Source organism: Papio anubis, chromosome 13, assembly GCF_008728515.1.
Source record: "Papio anubis isolate 15944 chromosome 13, Panubis1.0, whole genome shotgun sequence".
NCBI classification, from domain to species: Eukaryota; Metazoa; Chordata; class Mammalia; order Primates; family Cercopithecidae; genus Papio; species Papio anubis.
This window is the reverse complement of record NC_044988.1, coordinates 42,291,097-42,308,943: the sequence shown is the minus strand read 5'-3', so window position 1 is coordinate 42,308,943 and position 17,847 is coordinate 42,291,097. Positions and strand designations below refer to the sequence as shown.

General features: G+C 36.5%; 1 protein-coding gene across 9 annotated transcripts in view; it reads left to right on the top strand.

Annotated features, from left to right (window-relative positions):
- The window catches only part of MPDZ (multiple PDZ domain crumbs cell polarity complex component), a 174,462-nt gene that overhangs the window by 154,692 nt on the left and 1,923 nt on the right, over positions 1 to 17,847 (top strand). For 5 of the 9 annotated variants that reach the window (XM_031654225.1, XM_031654226.1, XM_031654228.1 and 2 more), the window contains 11 exons: positions 1,713 to 1,858; positions 2,846 to 2,929; positions 3,084 to 3,277; positions 5,367 to 5,514; positions 9,780 to 9,866; positions 11,417 to 11,507; positions 12,397 to 12,440; positions 13,293 to 13,415; positions 14,710 to 14,814; positions 15,383 to 15,495; positions 16,384 to 16,507. In XM_031654225.1, coding sequence (XP_031510085.1) covers positions 1,713 to 1,858; positions 2,846 to 2,929; positions 3,084 to 3,277; positions 5,367 to 5,514; positions 9,780 to 9,866; positions 11,417 to 11,507; positions 12,397 to 12,440; positions 13,293 to 13,415; positions 14,710 to 14,814; positions 15,383 to 15,495; positions 16,384 to 16,507 — 1,259 coding nt within the window. The remainder of the gene's footprint in view (positions 1 to 1,712; positions 1,859 to 2,845; positions 2,930 to 3,083; positions 3,278 to 5,366; positions 5,515 to 9,779; positions 9,867 to 11,416; positions 11,508 to 12,396; positions 12,441 to 13,292; positions 13,416 to 14,709; positions 14,815 to 15,382; positions 15,496 to 16,383; positions 16,508 to 17,847) is intronic. The other 4 variants (XM_031654232.1, XM_031654230.1, XM_021927502.2 and 1 more) reach the window with 2 other exon arrangements.

Sequence of the window (17,847 nt, the reverse complement as noted above, 5' to 3'; positions counted from 1 at the left end):
GCATCTTAGGAAACCTACCCACTCAAAGCCTCAGCTTCTTCATCTCTAAAACAAGGGAATGGTATTCTTTGCTCTCCAAAAATCTGTTGCTAAGGGCACCTTGATTCCAGGCATCTGACTAATGAATTAGAAATATCATTTTGTAGATGATTTTTTTTAACTGGGAAAATAATTTAACTTCCCTAAGCTTCAGCTTTCTTATCTGTAGAATGAATGTGCAATTATCCTGTTTCATAGGTGGGATATCAGTACTGCCTGCCCCTTTAAGAAACTCTTTAGTCACTGCCGGGGTCTACATAGCAGATCTGAGTTCTATGCTTTAGGTGTAATAGTGGGTCTTGTCATAATGGAAATGGATTTAGGTTAAGTGAACCGTAGGATGACACTTTAATGTGTCATTACACTTCCAGTCTAGTATACGGAGGTACATTATTCCTTTGAGTTACTTTTCGAGAAAGAATACACTGATGTGTAATAAAACAGTAAGTTTCAAGCTCTGCAGCATCAAAACTTTAAAAAATTACTTAAAGGCATTGGCTTTTTCTGTAACAGGGGGTGGGGGGAGAAATTTCTTTTGGCCTCCAAACTGTTCTTTTAACAGTTTTTTAAGGAAACACTAGTTTAAAACATTTGTAATGTACTTGGATGAAAAAGTCTTAAAGTAATACATCTCCGAAAATAATCCTTTATTTAGAAAGACTGGATAATTCACTGAAGTGCTAAAAGATTTTATGGAAATTTTCTCATTTTTCAATTTTATGTTGATCCCTAAATAGTGTTGTCTATAAAAATATGAAATGCTAAATGAAAACTTAACATAAAAGAAAATATCTTACACCTGTTCTTACCATTTAAGGAGCAAGAAAATAGTCTGTTTCTGATTTCCTAAAAAGAGAACATCTTGTCTAAAGCATACGCTACTATACCAAGTGTCCTAGCTTTCCCAAAACATGCTATTTGCTGTATGCTCTTTGTTTTATCATAAAACATATGATATGATATGAAGACTCTCATAAAATAACGTATGAAATTATATTCCCCTTTTCTCATGATCTATTCTTACCTATTCATTTCGGAACATATATGCACCAGGATTTGACATCTGAATGTATAAAACATCAAGTGAGACCCAAGGAGAAAACTGCAAATGGTCCTTTTTTTTGCTTAGAATTGATTACATAAGAAGAGATGCTCTAGGATAAGAAGGAAACAAAAATGTAAAAAGCCCCGAAAAGCAGGCATCACAACCAAAATTATTGATGTGTTTTGTGGTCTTCCCTGAATGTACTTCTAGGTCTTTGCAACATATCTCTATTCTGAGTTTTATAAATCTTTTAACTCATAAGAAGTGTGTTTGGCTTCACTGAAATGGATAATATCAAAGTGAAACTTGAGGTTCAATTTAACTCTGTTCTCTCTTCTTCATATCCTATCCTTTAGATCTCTAGCAATTTAAAACATGCAGGATAGTATAGAAAATAATTAAATGAGTAATTTTCTGCCCACTACCTTAAATTAACAATGGCGATTTAATCACATTTGTTTTATTTTTAAATATAATTAAAAGATTGAGGTAAATATAAAGTCTCTTTTTGTCCACAGTCTTGGACCTATTTCCCTGCCCATCCCTCAGAGTCAATCTGTGTGATGAGTTTGGTGGATATGCCTTGTAACTAATTTTTATTTGTATTTCATTTTTAACTTATTTTTAGATACAAGCAGATCATCAACACCGGCAATTTTTGCTTCTGATCCTGCAACCTGCCCCATTATCCCTGGCTGTGAAACAACCATCGAGATTTCCAAAGGGCGAACAGGGCTGGGCCTGAGCATCGTTGGGGGTTCAGACACACTGCTGGTGAGCACCACCCAGAGGTGCTTCTGCACAGGCGTCCTTCAGCCAGGCCTCAGAGACCATTATGGGGAGATTTCTAGCAGTTCTAGTAAAGGAAATGTGAAGGCCGAGAAAAATTGTATTTGTTATTTTAATTTATAAGGCAAATATTCTGTTGGGTACAGGGGGTTTTCCTTTGAGCAAGCCAATAAATGCTGACTCAGCAAGATTCTGCTACACTGGTGATTTTGACCTTGAAATTTCAAAGTGTTTCTATCAGTTCACCAGTCCTTGCTACATTTTAATTTCCTTTTTGCTGATATCCAGGTTGAGTTAAACCCATTTTAAGAGGAGTTTGAGCCAGGCGCGATGGCTCATGCCTATAATCCCAGCACCTTGGGAGGCTGAGGCAGGTGGATCACTTGACGCCAGGAGTTTGAGATCAGCCTGTTCAACATGGCAAAACCCCAGCTCTACTAAAAGTACAAAAACTAGCCTGGCATGGTGGCGTCTGTAATCCCAGCTGCTTGGAAGGCTGAGGCAGGAGAATGTCTTGAACATGAGAGGCAGAGGTTGCAGTGAGCTGAGATTGCACCACTGCACTCCAGCCTGTGTGACAGAGTGAGACTGCATCTTAAAAAAAAAAAAAAAAAGAGAGAGTTTGAAAAATTAGATACTTTGTAGACAAAATTTTCTAAATGCCAAAAATACCTTAAAAATGATTTCATTTATGAATAAGAAAGTTGTCTCTCATCTATGTATGCATGTTTTATTTTATAGTTTTTTCTTTAATGTTCTCTATCATTAGGAAAAATGTATAAGCTCCTTTGAGCCTTTTAGCAAAAATTGTTGTTACACTTTCCCTTGAATTATATGGGGCTTGTACCTGTAGAGCCAGAGTTTATAACCCTTATTGCTGTCTGTCAACGTGTAATGTGTTTGGACTCCATTTCTGCTCACCATTCCTAGGAGAATGGGATAAGTATGGGTATGTTTTGTTTGGGCCCTTAGGGTGCCATTATTATCCATGAAGTTTATGAAGAAGGAGCAGCATGTAAAGATGGAAGACTCTGGGCTGGAGATCAGATCTTAGAGGTATAGAATGCCTGTTTTTGACCTTCAAAATTAACAGAGAAAAGGCTCCTGGGGGGAGTGTTTCTTTCTTTGCTTCTTTCTCTCTCTCCCTTTCCCCACCTTACTCCCCTTTGCTTCTCATGTTCCTCACAGTCAGTGTCCCATTTCTGTCCAGGTGAATGGAATTGACTTGAGAAAGGCCACGCATGATGAAGCAATCAATGTCCTGAGACAGACGCCACAGAGGGTGCGCCTGACACTCTACAGAGATGAGGCCCCATACAAAGAGGAGGAAGTGTGTGACACCCTCACTATTGAGCTGCAGAAGAAGCCGGGAAAAGGCCTAGGATTAAGTATTGTTGGTAAAAGGTGTGACTGAGGAAGACAAACCCAGTGCTCCCTTGGAAATGATGGGACTTAAATTATTTTAAAGAGTAATAGCAGTAGCTGAATCTTTTATCAGTGGCTAGTGTTCAATAGGTAATTGTTAGCCCCCTCACTATAGAACCATAAAAAGATGTCGGTTTTGGACTTTTAAAATCAGAATATTGGAAGGTTTTGAAGGTACTTAACAAAAAGTCATTTGGTATATTTTTGAGCACCTGCTATGTGCTAGGAAATACATTAAGTTTTCAGAAACACGGTTAAAGAAGACATGGTTCCTGACCTCCAAAAACTCATCGTCTGGTGAATGTTGAATTAAATATATTCTTGCAACAAAGGAATCTATTGATGAGTGACAAAGATGCTTTGTGGGGGACCAATGGTAGCAAAGGAGAAAGGGACCAATTGACCCTATTTAATTAAAGTGAATTAGGGAAAATTTCCAAGAAAAGAGGTGTCTGAGCTGAGGCTAAAAGTGATAAGTGAGAATTGGTTTATTAAAGGAGAGTGGAAGATACTGTAGGGAGAAGGATCAGAGTGAACAAGAGTGTGCCATCAATAGGACCTAAAGCAAGGGGCCTGGGTGGTAATGGAATAGTGAATGCACAAAAATTCACAACCTAATTCATTTATATATAAGTACGTTTTAAAAGTATTTACATATAAGTAATATTAACAAATTCATTTATAAGCGATACTAACAAATATATAATCCAGCAAATTTCATAAATCTTTCTTCCTTTTAGTATTCTAAGCCCATCTGGATCTGATCTCAGAATCTACCAAATAGTTAAACTTGTGAAGTCAGCATTCAGTAAAAAGCGCACCTGCAGTCTGCAGTGGCCCTAAGTTGATTTCGTCATTCCTTGGGCCTCACATAGCCACCATTTCAAATCAGCTTATTTTTTCCAGTGAGTTGGAAATCTGTGAAATGGTGATCTTTATGTCAGGATATCCTTCTTTGGAAATAGGCATTCTTCAGAATTGCCAAACCAGCAGCATACACCCCTGGTTCTGCAGCGACTTTTCTGTATGGAAATAAAAAGCATTTACACCATTTTGTTTTCTCAGAGACAGCTAAAGGCTAATTATTTTTAAACACAAAGAATTTAGCATATTATTTGAGTCTCAGTGGGAATATGTCTAAAAATTATACTTTTTTTGGAATACAGTATCAGTAGCCTAGTTCTTATGAAACATGACATGGGTAACATGGCTACTACAGGATGTGGGGTCACCAGGTCATCATAAAAACCACCATTAATTAACCCTAAATTCTATGAAGACCATACAAAGACCATCTAATCCAATATCCAGTTTATAAAGATGGGAAAGTGGAAGATCAAATGGTGAAATTGTTTGATGTCATGACCTTGGCAAGAACAAGTGATACAGTTCAGCTTTTACTATGTATTTCTATTTATGGTTATCTTCGTATCTTTAGAAGTTTTGGGGTTTTTTTTTTATAGTTTTGTGAAAGAACGGTTGGGAATAAGATTTGTGTTTATTTTGCATAAACATGTCTCGTGTGGAAGGTGTGTAATGATTTCAAATAAAAGACCTCACAGCAATGGTATTTAGATTTTGAGTTAATAAATGGTGTTTAGTTTGAGATACACATCTATTATGATTTTCAGTAATATTAATGATGTTGATGGTGATAGCAACATATTTATTTAACCACAAGTTACTATCATTCAAAGCTCCATTCTTGTTTGGAAAGAACAGTAGAGCTTGCATCCAAGGACTGATTCTTAAATCTTACTTTTGCCACTTAGTAGCTGAGTGACCCATAAAGTGAAAATGGTAATACACACTGCTACTCACAGTATATAATTGATGAAGAATAAATATGTTTATTGGAGATATTTCAATCTATGAAGCACTATAAGACATAAGCTGTTATTTATCAAAAAATATAATTCTAATGTTGCCCCAGTGTTGCTCCAAATAATAAAACTTTTAAAGTCATAAAAACAAGTAAAAATTTTGGGTAAAAACATAACTTTTTATTAAATAAGCATTGCATTACAGTTGAGGAAAAGATAATGTTGAAATTCAAAATTGTGTGCAGAAACGATACTGGAGTATTTGTGTCAGACATTGTCAAAGGAGGAATTGCAGATGCCGATGGAAGACTGATGCAGGGGGACCAGATATTAATGGTGAATGGGGAAGATGTTCGTAATGCCACCCAGGAAGCGGTTGCCGCTTTGCTAAAGGTAAAAGATGCCAAAAATAATTCTGTGTAATAGCATAGAAGAAAAAAGAGAATTTTAACATTGGGCTATCATAGTCAAATTACTAATGACTTCTCTTTATTTAAAGTGTCACCTCAAGGCTGGGTGCAATGGCTCACGCCTGTAATCCCAGCATTTTGGGAGGCCACGGCGGGTGGATCACTTGAGCCTAGGAGTTTGCGACCAGCCTTGGCAACATGGCAAAATCCCATCTCTACAAAAAAAATATAAAAATTAGCTGGGCATGGTGGTGCGTGCCTTAAGACTGATTCTTAAGTCTTACTTTTGCCACTTAGTAGCTGAGTGACCCATAAAATGAGAATGGCAATACACACTGCTACTCACAGTATATAATTGCATGAGTCTGGGAGGCAGAGGTTGCAGTGAACTGTGGTCATGCCATTGCACTCCAGCTTATGTGACAGAAATCCTGTCTCAAAAAAAAAAAAAAAGTCAAATCTTTTAAAATGGAAAGACTTTATCATTTATCTTCCATAAAAGGGAATGTTTGCTCCAAATACTAATCTGACTCAAAACTATTGAACTATTTGAAATTGACATTTAAAATCAGAAGCAGAATGGTCATCCTTATGCAACGAAGGTAATTTAATGCAGATTCACTCGGCAGTAACTTCACTGGGGATTATCCTAATTATAAGGCCTCCATCCCTAGATATCATTCTAAACTCAAGTACATTTTACATTATAAAATTGGTTTCCTCCTTTCCTCCAAAGAAAACTCACCATGAAGGATCATTATCCAATTGGAAAGGCAGAACCAGTTTCATTTTTAAAAATGAATGAATTGTAAAGCACAGAAAAGTCACTTGACAATTCCTGGGACCTAGGCATATTCTCTGTCAGGGAATATTCCAGTTTCTAGAGGGAATTTGCATTCCTGTAAATAGGCAATGCTTATCTCCTTGTTTTGTTTTTTAACCTAATGTGTTTTATGACCTGAAGAGGTATAATTCAACATTAACTAGAAAACTGTCATCATCAGTACCCATATCATGGGTAGCAATTAACATAAGCCTGCATGACAGTGCCCAGCAGCAGTAGAGCTGTTGGAGGTCTAATACGCTAAGGGGAGCCTCTGAGTGGCTGGGCTTCATGGAGGGATTTTCAAGTGGGCGCTTGGTTTACATAAACCAAACATATGAATGTGTTTATAAATTGGTTATTAAAGCAAAGTTAACATCTCTCACTTCTCATTAGGGTTCTCAATCTTTAAAACATAACGTAATTAGAATTCTTTAAGGAGGAATACATTCTTTTTGGAGACACATTAAAAACTATTATCTCTTTAAGAATTATATATCCTAAAGAGAGAAAAAATGGAAGCATCCATAAAACAATGTAAATAATTTTTAAACCAGTCATTTAAAAAGCTAGTCTGGCCAGGTGTGGTGGCTCATGCCTGTAATCCCAACAGTTTAGGAGGCTAAGGCAGGCGGATCACCTGACGTCGGGAGTTTGAGACCAGCCTGACCAACATGGAGAAACCCCTTACTAAAAATACAAAATTAGCCAGGTATGGTGGCGTATGCCTGTAATCCCAGCTACTCGGGAGACTGAGGCAGGAGAATCACTTGAACCCGGGAGGCAGACATTGCAGTGAGCCGAGATCGCACCATTGTACCATTGCAGTACAGCCTAGGCAATAAGAATGAAACTCCATCTCAAAAAAAAAAAAAAAGCTAGTCTGAAAGTACATAATTAACACCCTAAATATTTGTATAACTTACATGTTTGTTGCTGCTGCTTATTTTTGTTTTACTAATTTTTCATTTAAAAATCTTATATAAATAATCCTTAATACACAACTTCACATAAAGTTCTTCATGCACATAGAGTTCATTGAAGTGTTATTTGTAATAGTGGGAAAATTGGAAGCAATGTGGTTGGCAAAAACTACGTAAACTTTGGTATAAATTAGTAAGCATGCATGGCAAACGTGTATCTGTTTGAAAGGATGTTCATGACAACTATTTTATTTTATTTTATTTATTATTATTTTTTTTTTGAGACGGTAGCCCTGCTCTGTCACCCAGGCTGGAGGGCAGTGGCGTGATCTCAGCTCACTGCAAGCTCTGCCTCCCGGGTTCGCACCATTCTCCTGCCTCAGCTTCCAGAGTAGCTGGGACTACAGGCGCCCACCACCACGCCCAGCTAATTTTTTGTATTTTTAGTGGAGACGGGGTTTCACCGTGTTAGCCAGGATGGTCTCGATCTCTTGACTTCGTGATCCACCCATCTCGGCCTCCCAAAGTGTCATGACAACTATTTTAACATGATAAAATATATACAGTAGTCACTCCTAATCTGCAGTTTCTCTCCCTATGGTTTCAGTTGCCCACAGTATAGTAAAATAAGGTATTTTTAGAGGGAGAGAGAGATCACATTCATATAACTTTTATTACAGCACATTGTTATAATTGTTCTATTTTACTATTAGTTATCCTCTTATTGTGTCTAATTTATAAATTAAACCTTATTTTACGTTTATAAATTAAACTGTATGTATAGGAAAAAACATAGTATATGTAGAGTTTAGCACTATCTATAGTGTCAGCCATCCACTGGCGGGGGGTCTTAGAACATATTCCCCCCTACAGTAAAGGGGGACTACTGTAATTAGTGGAGAATATAAGACAGAGGATTGTATTTACGGCATAGATACGACTATGTAAAGAATATAATCTTTTAAGTTTTTTAAACAATAATTATGAGGTATCTGTTGGACTTATGGGTCCTTTTCTTCCCCCATCTTTTTTCATTTTATTTCCAAAATTTTCTTTAGTGGGCGTAAATTGCTTTTGTATTGGAAAAATTAACAATTTTTAAAATAAAGCCCTTGATATTTGAGAGAAGTGTTACAGGTAGGTGAACGGGTTGCAACATTACACAGTGAATAATTAATGTATGGACATGTTAACCTTACAGTTATGTAAACTGAAAATATAAATAGTTTCAAGAAGAGTTTGGTAAATATGCAGCAAAGAAACCCCAAACCAAACAAATAAAAAAAACAAACCTATGGATATTACAAGTCAAGTTTTGACCTTTCAAAGTATGATTCATGATCAACATATTCAAGAATAACACATCGCTGTATACTCTCATCACTGAATAATAATATCAGTGCCCAATGTTTGTGTTAATCTTACTCCATTTTAGACACTGTCATAAGCATTGTTCATAGATTATTTATCTCAACAACCTATAATGCTGTATATTTTTAAAATTCAGAGTGAAAGATTTATTAAGGTTAAACATCCATTGCGGTCACACAGCTAATAAATCACATAGTCTGGATTTAATCCAGTGACTCCAAAACAGGATCTCAAACACCTCCTTGTGCTACTTCCATATTAGACTGTACATCATTTCTTGCATGCCTATGGTTTATTTGTAAAGGGGTACAAGAAGATTGTCTTCAATTCATGTTTCCTGTTGATAGCAGTAGTTATCTAAATTTTATATCATAAGTTTATTCAGGCCCAGTGTGGCGATAAGAGAATTTACCCAATTATCGAAGTACCTCTTCTATTGAGGGCAAAACAAGTTGCTGAGGTGGTGGTAGTGGTGGTTTCATTGTGTTCACTTTTTTTTTTTTTTTTTTCCCTGAGACAGAGTCTCGATCTGTCACCCAGGCTGGAGTGCAGTGGCGCAATCTCAGCTCATTGCAAACTCTGCCACCTGGGTTCACACCATTCTCCTGCCTCAGCTTCCCAAGTAGCTGGGACTACAGGCGCCCGCCACCACGCCTGGCTAATTTTTTGTATTTTTAGTAGAGACGGGGTTTCACCGTGTTAGCCAGGATGGTCTTGATCTCCTGACCTCATGATCCGCCTGCCTCGGTCTCCCAAAGTGCTGGGATTACAGTCACTTTGTTTTTTAAACCCTCAGTTATTCAGCTTGTTTGGCCTATCAAAATTAGTGTGTTTCATGAGATAATTGCTCAATTCTCCATTTCTTTTTGGTAGAAGTAGTCTCCATAGAAATCATGAGGTGATAAGACAGACACTTGGTGTTGCTGCTGCTACTTGTTATTATTTTTATTAGTTTGAATGTTTTCTAAAAAAGCCATTTTCCACAAGGGATTGGAGGTATCCTTGCTTATAGAAATTCCAAAAGGAAGATGCCTTTCAAAAAAGTCTTGAAGAATAAAATGTATTCCTAAAGATGATTATATCATTTTATTTAAACATTTCCATAAAACACCCCTCCATCCCCACCCCCAGTGTTCCCTAGGCACAGTAACCTTGGAAGTTGGAAGAATCAAAGCTGGTCCATTCCATTCAGAAAGGAGGCCTTCTCAAAGCAGCCAGGTGGGTAGCTGTGGAGTGCATCAGGGTGATGCAATCAGCATGCCAAGAAGACACATAGATGGCCCTGACTGTGGGTCTGTGTACAAGGTCTGGCCCCCTAGCAATGTGGGATAGTGACTGAGGTAAAGAGTTTGAGACAGAGAAGAACAAGGAATCAGAGTAGCCAGGTAAACAAGGTGTAGCTGTTGAGTAGTTTGTAAGTTATTCTAAGGAAATTGATTTCAAGCATTCTTTTTTGACATGATTCTTTTTCCATAATCTCAAAAGGTAACTACCTAATACATGTAAAGCCTACCAAGATAACATATTTTTTATTTTCATTTTATTTTATTTTTATTTATTATTATTATTATTTTTTGAGATGGAGTCTCTCTCTGTCACCTAGACTGGAGTGCAGTGGCACGATCTCAGCTCACTGCAACCTTCACCTCTCGGGCTCAAGTGATTCTCCTCCTGCCTCTACCCCCCGAGTAGCTGGGACTACAGGCGTGCCCCACCACGCCCAGCTGATTTTTGTATTTTTAGTAGAGATGGGGTTTTGCCACGTCAGCCAGGCTGGTCTCAAACACCTGACCTCGTGATCCATGCGCCTCGGCTCCCAAAGTGTTGGGATTGTAGACGTGAGCCACTGCATCTCACCCCAAGATAACATATTTTTAAAATATTTTATAGCAACATCAATCAATATTCAACTGAAGAGTCCCATATAAGTGAACTATAGATACTCAGCACCATGTATAAAAATATGATGATAAATATTTCAAGACTCTTGACAAGACCTCTTGACCCTCTCCTCAGTCTTGTCTACTGATGGTGGAAGCCAATTTTCATCAATCTATCCCTAGAAACCCCATAGTAGGCCGGGCGCGGTGGCTCAGGCCTGTAATCCCAGCACTTTGGGAGGCTGAGGCAGGCGGATCACGAGGTCAGGAGATTGAGACCATCCTGGCTAACATGGTGAAACCCTGTCTCTACTGGGGGAAAAAAAAAAAAAGCCGGGCATGGCGGCGGGCGCTTGTAGTCCCAGCTACGTGGGAGACTGAGGCAGGAGAATGGCGTGAACCCGGGAGGCGAAGCTTGTGGTGAGTGGAGATGCGCCACTGCACTCCAGCCTGGTGGTGAGGCAGACCCGCCTCAAAGGAAAAAAAAAAGAAAACCCGATACTGATTTTCTATGTTACTACCATAAGTTTCCTATTAGCTGACCGTAATTCTACAGTTTTTGTTTAAGTCCTAGTCTTCCTACCACATCAGTTTAAATTTAAAGAAGATTAGTTTGTATTAGATTATGACTATCCACTAAAATTTTAGGTAGATTGGAATCAATTTCATCTACCCTTTTAGCTTTAATTTATTTATGTCACTAGACAAATTCTCCTTTTAAAAGAAAAAAAAAAAAACACCAGTAGAAACTGTGTTTAAATTGCTCATCAAATTATCAAATGCCACCATTGCTTAACAGGTATGTGTCTCTAGATTAAATTCTGAAATAAGTGGTATTTAGGGAGTATGTTACTTGGAAAACATTCTGAAATAGTTGTGTATTTGTAGGTGAGTGAAGGCAGCCTGTCATCTTTCACTTTTCCACTCTCTGGATCCAGTACATCGGAGTCACTGGAAAGTAGCTCAAAGAAGAATGCATGTAAGATTGGTTCAGTATTTTAAACATGGTTTGAATTTTGGCTGTCAACACTGATTTTTTTTTCTTGTTTACCTCTGAGCTTTCTTTTCCCCCACATCATCCCATATCCTAATATAGGTACAAAAACATGTGTTAGCAAAAAGTCTGAACAACATGAAGTTGTGCCTATGGCAGCTTTTCCCATTTGATGTTTACCCTACAAGATACACTAAACATTTTAATCAGGATTCTGTAATTTTTTTTCTTACTAAGCAGATTGGTGTATTTGATTTTATTCCTTTTCTGTGTTTAATGTAACACCAGTAAATCAGAAGATGCCATTAAGTGAAGCCTTCTTTTTCCATGAAGATTGCAAAAATTTGAGAAAATCAATGTGATCCTCCTGTGTTTTAATTACGTGAAATCATGCTGCAGAGGAATTTTTGGCTTGGTGCATTGGTTGAGAGTTGTTCAAATTGAAGAAACTAACCATATGGCAATCTGTGTTTGCAATGTGACTAATATTCTAGAAATTTAGGCACTTAAGTTCATGAATTTTTTTAATGCATCCATGACTTTATTCCTGTCAACTGTGCACATGTGTCTTTCTATGCAAAGCACATTTTGCCCTTGACTCATTCAAAGTGGATTATGTAGTTATATAATCAACACTTAAAATGAGAAGGAAAGATGGAAGAATGGGATGGTATATACGTTTTTCCAACTGGAAAAATAAATAGTTCCTATGTGAGACAGTTCTAATCATGTGTACTTGCAGCTTTGAGCACCCCCTTAAAAAAATAAAAAACCTAGGTTATTCCATTTAGTCCCATCCAGCTTTAGATATTTTAATGAGATAAAAAGTGAATGAACATAAAATAACCCTATTTTATCTTTTTTGCTTTTACAGTGGCATCTGAAATACAGGGATTAAGAACAGTTGAAATAAAAAAGGTAACTTGGGGAGAGAAAACAATATAAACTCTGGTGTTTTCAGAGACATCTTATGCGTTTTCTTGTTAACTTTCTTACTGTTTTAATGTATTCATCTCAAAAAAGTATGTATTATTACATATTACATGTGAAATAATGTAGCCCTTAATGAATTTCCTGATCATAGTACCTCATTTGAAAAATCAGTTTGCATACTCTCTTTTGCTGAAAATAGCATCAACTTGACCCCACACAAAATAGTACGATGCCTCTCACTTCTTACACTGATAAGTAAACCTTTCACTTCAGCAGATACTTATTAGTTCTGAAACAGATTCCCCCGACAGCCATGCACAAGAGACAAAGTAAAAGCAGCTGTGATTTATTGAGCCTTTACTATTGTTCTGAGCACTCTTATAGACACTTCATGTCATCATCATGTCATTTAATATTCACTGCAGCCCTCTGTGAGAGGCACTGTTGTCTCCATTTTGTAAATGAAGATCTAATGATTTATTGAGTGGAGTGTACTTATTTCAAGTTCCTGCATTTACAAGTATGACTTCCTGGCTTTGAACACAGGACTGATTCCAAAAGTGTGGTCTTTTCACTTCATGAGTTTACCTGCTTTTCATCAGTTCTGCAAAATGATTTTCATTTAGAATGTCTTGATTTATTTTACTTCCTGAACAGATGCTTATTTTCCTAAGCCACACTAAGCACCTGCGTCAAAGTAATGCAGTTTTCTTGCACTTCATTTTCGCCCTTCCACTTAGAAGATCAGAGTTAACTATAGATATCATGCCAAAGAATAAATAAAAGGTCAATGAAAAATATCACTTTGACCAAAATTTTGTATCTGTTCCATGGCAGGGCCCTACTGACTCACTGGGAATCAGCATCGCTGGAGGAGTGGGCAGCCCACTTGGTGATGTGCCTATATTTATTGCAATGATGCACCCAACTGGAGTTGCAGCACAGACCCAAAAACTCAGAGTAAGTCATGCTAACAACCCTAGAAGCCCTAGCAAAATGTGCAGAAGTGTTTTTATAAACCTTTGAACTTGGCTATCTGTTGCAAGGCAGTTTTAAATGTCTACATTTACTTTTAAATCATGTAATCCAACCACAGCAAGGCTTGCTTAGGGTAAAAGATAAAGAATATTAAAAGAAAGGAGAAAATGCAGATTTGCGGTTAAATGAAATAGGAAGATTTATAGTTGTTTCTTAATACATATTTTTACATGTTGAAATTCTGTGGAACAAGCTAAAAGAGAACAGAAAGTATTTTCAGAACACCAGTATGAAGTGAAATTTTTATCTTATATATTTTATTGGTTTAAATGCTGATTTAACTCTGTTATATTGAAAAGTATTACTTATTTGCATTCACTGATAATTTTGCAGAAGTTTAATATAAATATGACTTACAATGTTATAAAACAATATGCAAGTTGCCTCAAAGCTGAGGGATTATCCAAATTGTGGAGCACTACGATGGAATTTATGCCAACTGCCCAGCTCTAAAATTACATGAATATTCCATTAAGGCAACTCAGTCTCTCTAAAGCAAAAATCTCTATGGTTTCATACCTCAAAAAATAGGTCTCAGAACATAACCACATTTTAGTTTAAATAGTCTTTAGGCTGGGAATGGTTCAGCCTCCTTTGATATCCAGATTTATGGCTGACACTTAAAATCTGATTGTATACATAGCACAGGGTCAGTAAACTTCTGGAAGGACAGATAGTGAATATTTTAGGCTTTGTGGGACCTGTGAGTCTCTGTTGCAACTACTCAACTCTGCCCTGTGAAAGCAGCCAAATAAGCATGGCTGTCTTCCAACCAAACTTTATTAACCAAAACAGGCAGTGGGCCAAATTTGGCCTCTGGGCCTTAGTCTGCCAACCTCTGACTTAGAGTCACATCTAATGATTATAATAGTAATGTTCAGAGAAATTTCAGTTTCCAAATGATAGTGAGTTTTTTTTTCTTTTAATAGGAAGTAATGTCTCACCCAAGAGAAATGAAGAGCAGGGAAGAGTGACTTTCTCCTTCTCCCTCCCTCTCCCCTGGACACTATGGAACTCAACCATTATGCACTGCTTCTTTTTGTGGTTGCTGCTTATTGGACTTCTTGGAATTAGTGGTTTCCTTAGTTATAGTTCAGTGGCTGGTAGCAGTATATATGTCATGTGCAAGGTGGAGAAGGAAATGAATACTCAGGTCTCAAAGACCCACTCTCCATGGCTGCTTTAGCAGATGGCCGTTTCTTTCTCTCCCTTGCAGGTTGGGGATAGGATTGTCACTATCTGTGGCACATCCACTGAGGGCATGACTCACACCCAAGCAGTTAACCTACTGAAAAATGCATCTGGTTCCATTGAAATGCAGGTAAGATTTTTATCCCAAGCATAATTCAGAATATAGGTAGCTTGAAGACACATGAACTTTGATGTGAAAGCAGTAAAAATGATTAAATATTTTTCTATTATTTTATTTAATATATCTCTTGAACGTAAATGATTAAGAGTTCCAAGAAAGTGCATATGAAACATATTTTGTAACATTTTACTTGGATGCATTGATTGTTTTATACTTTAAGGGGAAAAAAATCCAGGCCTTAGCAGTACATGATTATTTGCTAGAGTTTTAAGTAGTGCTAGCAAGTGGCTTGTATTCCAAAGATCTTTAAAAAATAATTACATATGAGACCACATTTTAAAAATGTCAAAAAAACTTTGTAGAATAGAATTAGAAGAATGTGTTTACTGTCAGGACAGTTAAGAGGCCTCTGGACCTTGTGAAATTTCATTCTCTTTGGTTGTATTTTATGTTAACAGAAATGATTAAATGGACAATAAAATGTACATTTTAATCCAAGTGCTCTTTTTGAAGAAAAATTACTTTCCTTAGCCCCAGGAACATGTGTTTTTTCTGTTTATCCTTCTCCTGTGTGCAGGTGGTTGCTGGAGGAGATGTGAGTGTGGTCACAGGTCATCAGCAGGAGCCTGCAAGTTCCAGTCTTTCTTTCACTGGGCTGACGTCAAGCAGTATATTTCAGGATGATTTAGGGTGCGTTCATACATGATGATTAGTGTTATCATTTTTTACTTATGAATCAAGTCTTCCTGACAGTTGCATTCTCTGTCCCGTGTTTCTAGGAATTACGTACAGGTAAAATGATAGGATATATGAAGTATGAATTACACATATCAGGTGCTTCTAAACTCAAATAATTATGGCATGGATTTAGCTGATCAAAGATAAGTAGAGAAATAGATAACTAGCTAGATAGATATGCATGCTACTACCCTTCCCATGGTTTCAGCTCTGATTTTGGGGCGGAGGATATTTTAATCTTGATGTTACCACTTCATGTAATATGGAGCAAGTCAAATCTATCATTTTAAAATTTCCAGCACTGCCTATTCATTTAACATATTATACTTTGGATTGAAAACATTCACGGTATTAAGTAACAACAATTGGATAAAAAAGCATTGGAAAACAGAGAGAGGCACATTAGAAAATTTAAATAATTTGATGCAGCTTTTCCATTGCTTATAAATGATTTTTCTCTCTGAGCTTGGGTGTAGTGATGTTTACGACTTATTCTATTATTGTCCCCTGAACTTTAGCCCTCTCACTTTAAATAAACTGGAAAAAGAATGAGCTTCTCTGTACAACGAGAACATGCCATGAATATGTTAGTTTAAGGGAACTGTAAATGAGTAATAGAATTAGGGTGTTAAGTAGGATTTCATTAGATTATGTAAATTTAAAATACCGAGCACAGCGTGCACTGACAATTTAAGCATCTCAAAAATACCCATAATATACTCCTTGTCAGTGACAACGAGAATTATGCTAGCTCTAGGTGGATGTCAGATAATTCATAACATATATATAGATATAGGGTTTTTTTAATTTAAATCTTGTTTTTCCTTTCCTTCACCGTAGACCTCCTCAATGTAAGTCTATTACACTAGAGCGAGGACCAGATGGCTTAGGCTTCAGTATAGTTGGAGGATATGGCAGCCCTCATGGAGACTTACCCATTTATGTTAAAACAGTGTTTGCAAAGGTAAGCTTGCAAATTTTAACCACCCTCTTTTCCCCTAAACATTCATTAATAGTGGTCAGCAGCTGGCTTATTAGTTTATGGCCTGAGGTAATGCCAAATGGTTAACAGTTGATCATTTCTTTTCAAAACTCCCTACAGGAACAGGTCATTAAATATTTTTGTCCAATTTGAGGTTTCATTATATTTAAAGGAAAATAGGTTCAAATTGAAACTCCATGGAAACTCTTAACAATATACATAAAAATATTAATGAACTTTGGTTAGTAAAGCCTATTTTTTTTTTTCTTTGAACACAAATTGCACATGATTGTCTTTTGAAAATGGAACATTTTAAATGTGTATGCTATAGAGCACTGATATTTCTGTTTGCATTTTTTTGTTGTTGTGAAATATAAAATAGTTATAGAGAAGTACATAAAGTACACATGAAAATTAATAAGCATTTATTTTATAAGTTTAATTTCATTGACTAAAACAAAAATAACTACTGAAAAAAATTTAGGGAGTATCCAGCAACCCTATCATCTATGATAAGTCAGTGATTTGCAATCAAGGGATTCAATTAACAAGATTGTCTAGTTATAATTATACCTATTCTATCTTAAGAAGGTTTAGAATAAGAGTAAAGATATTGCAATACTGGTAAACCTATTAAAATAATTTAAACCCATATAATTATTGTTAACATGTTAAGTCGTTTTTCAGGAGCTACAAAATTGGACAAGATTCCTGCAGGGAAAAATTTAGAATCTCAAAATTTTACAGTGTAAAAAGAAACAAAACTTAGTCAAACCTGTTTAAAAATTTGATACAGGGCCTTTGGATTAGTGGTATGGTCCCTTATGGATGTTTTATTTTATTATTTTGGAAAAGGTTTTTTTTTTTTTTTAAGCCAATTTAAAGTGCTGTTACCTACAACAGGCTAGCTATAGGCTTAATTTATAAGATTTTTTAAAAAGCTATTGGTATGTCCAAAAATACAAACAGCATTTGCTAGTGAATAGAAGAGTCCACAGTCCTTTTCCTCAGCCTAGGAACAATTTATTTAAGGCATGCTAGTTAGAACATATTTTAAGAATTTCATCATTATGGATTCCTCATTAACTTTTCCATATCTTTAATTTTATATTTAATTGTATAACTGTCTTCTATAAGCATGCTTTATTCTTTTTCAAACAACAATGTCTGTATTTAATCTTAATCATTTAGGGTCCATAAGGAATATGAAGAATCTCTCTACCCTTGGGAAGTAAGAACTAAGACAGCTTGCATAGTTTTTTCAAAACCACAAAAAGAATTAGAAATAGCAGTGGGTTTTAAATTTAGAACTTATGCCTTAT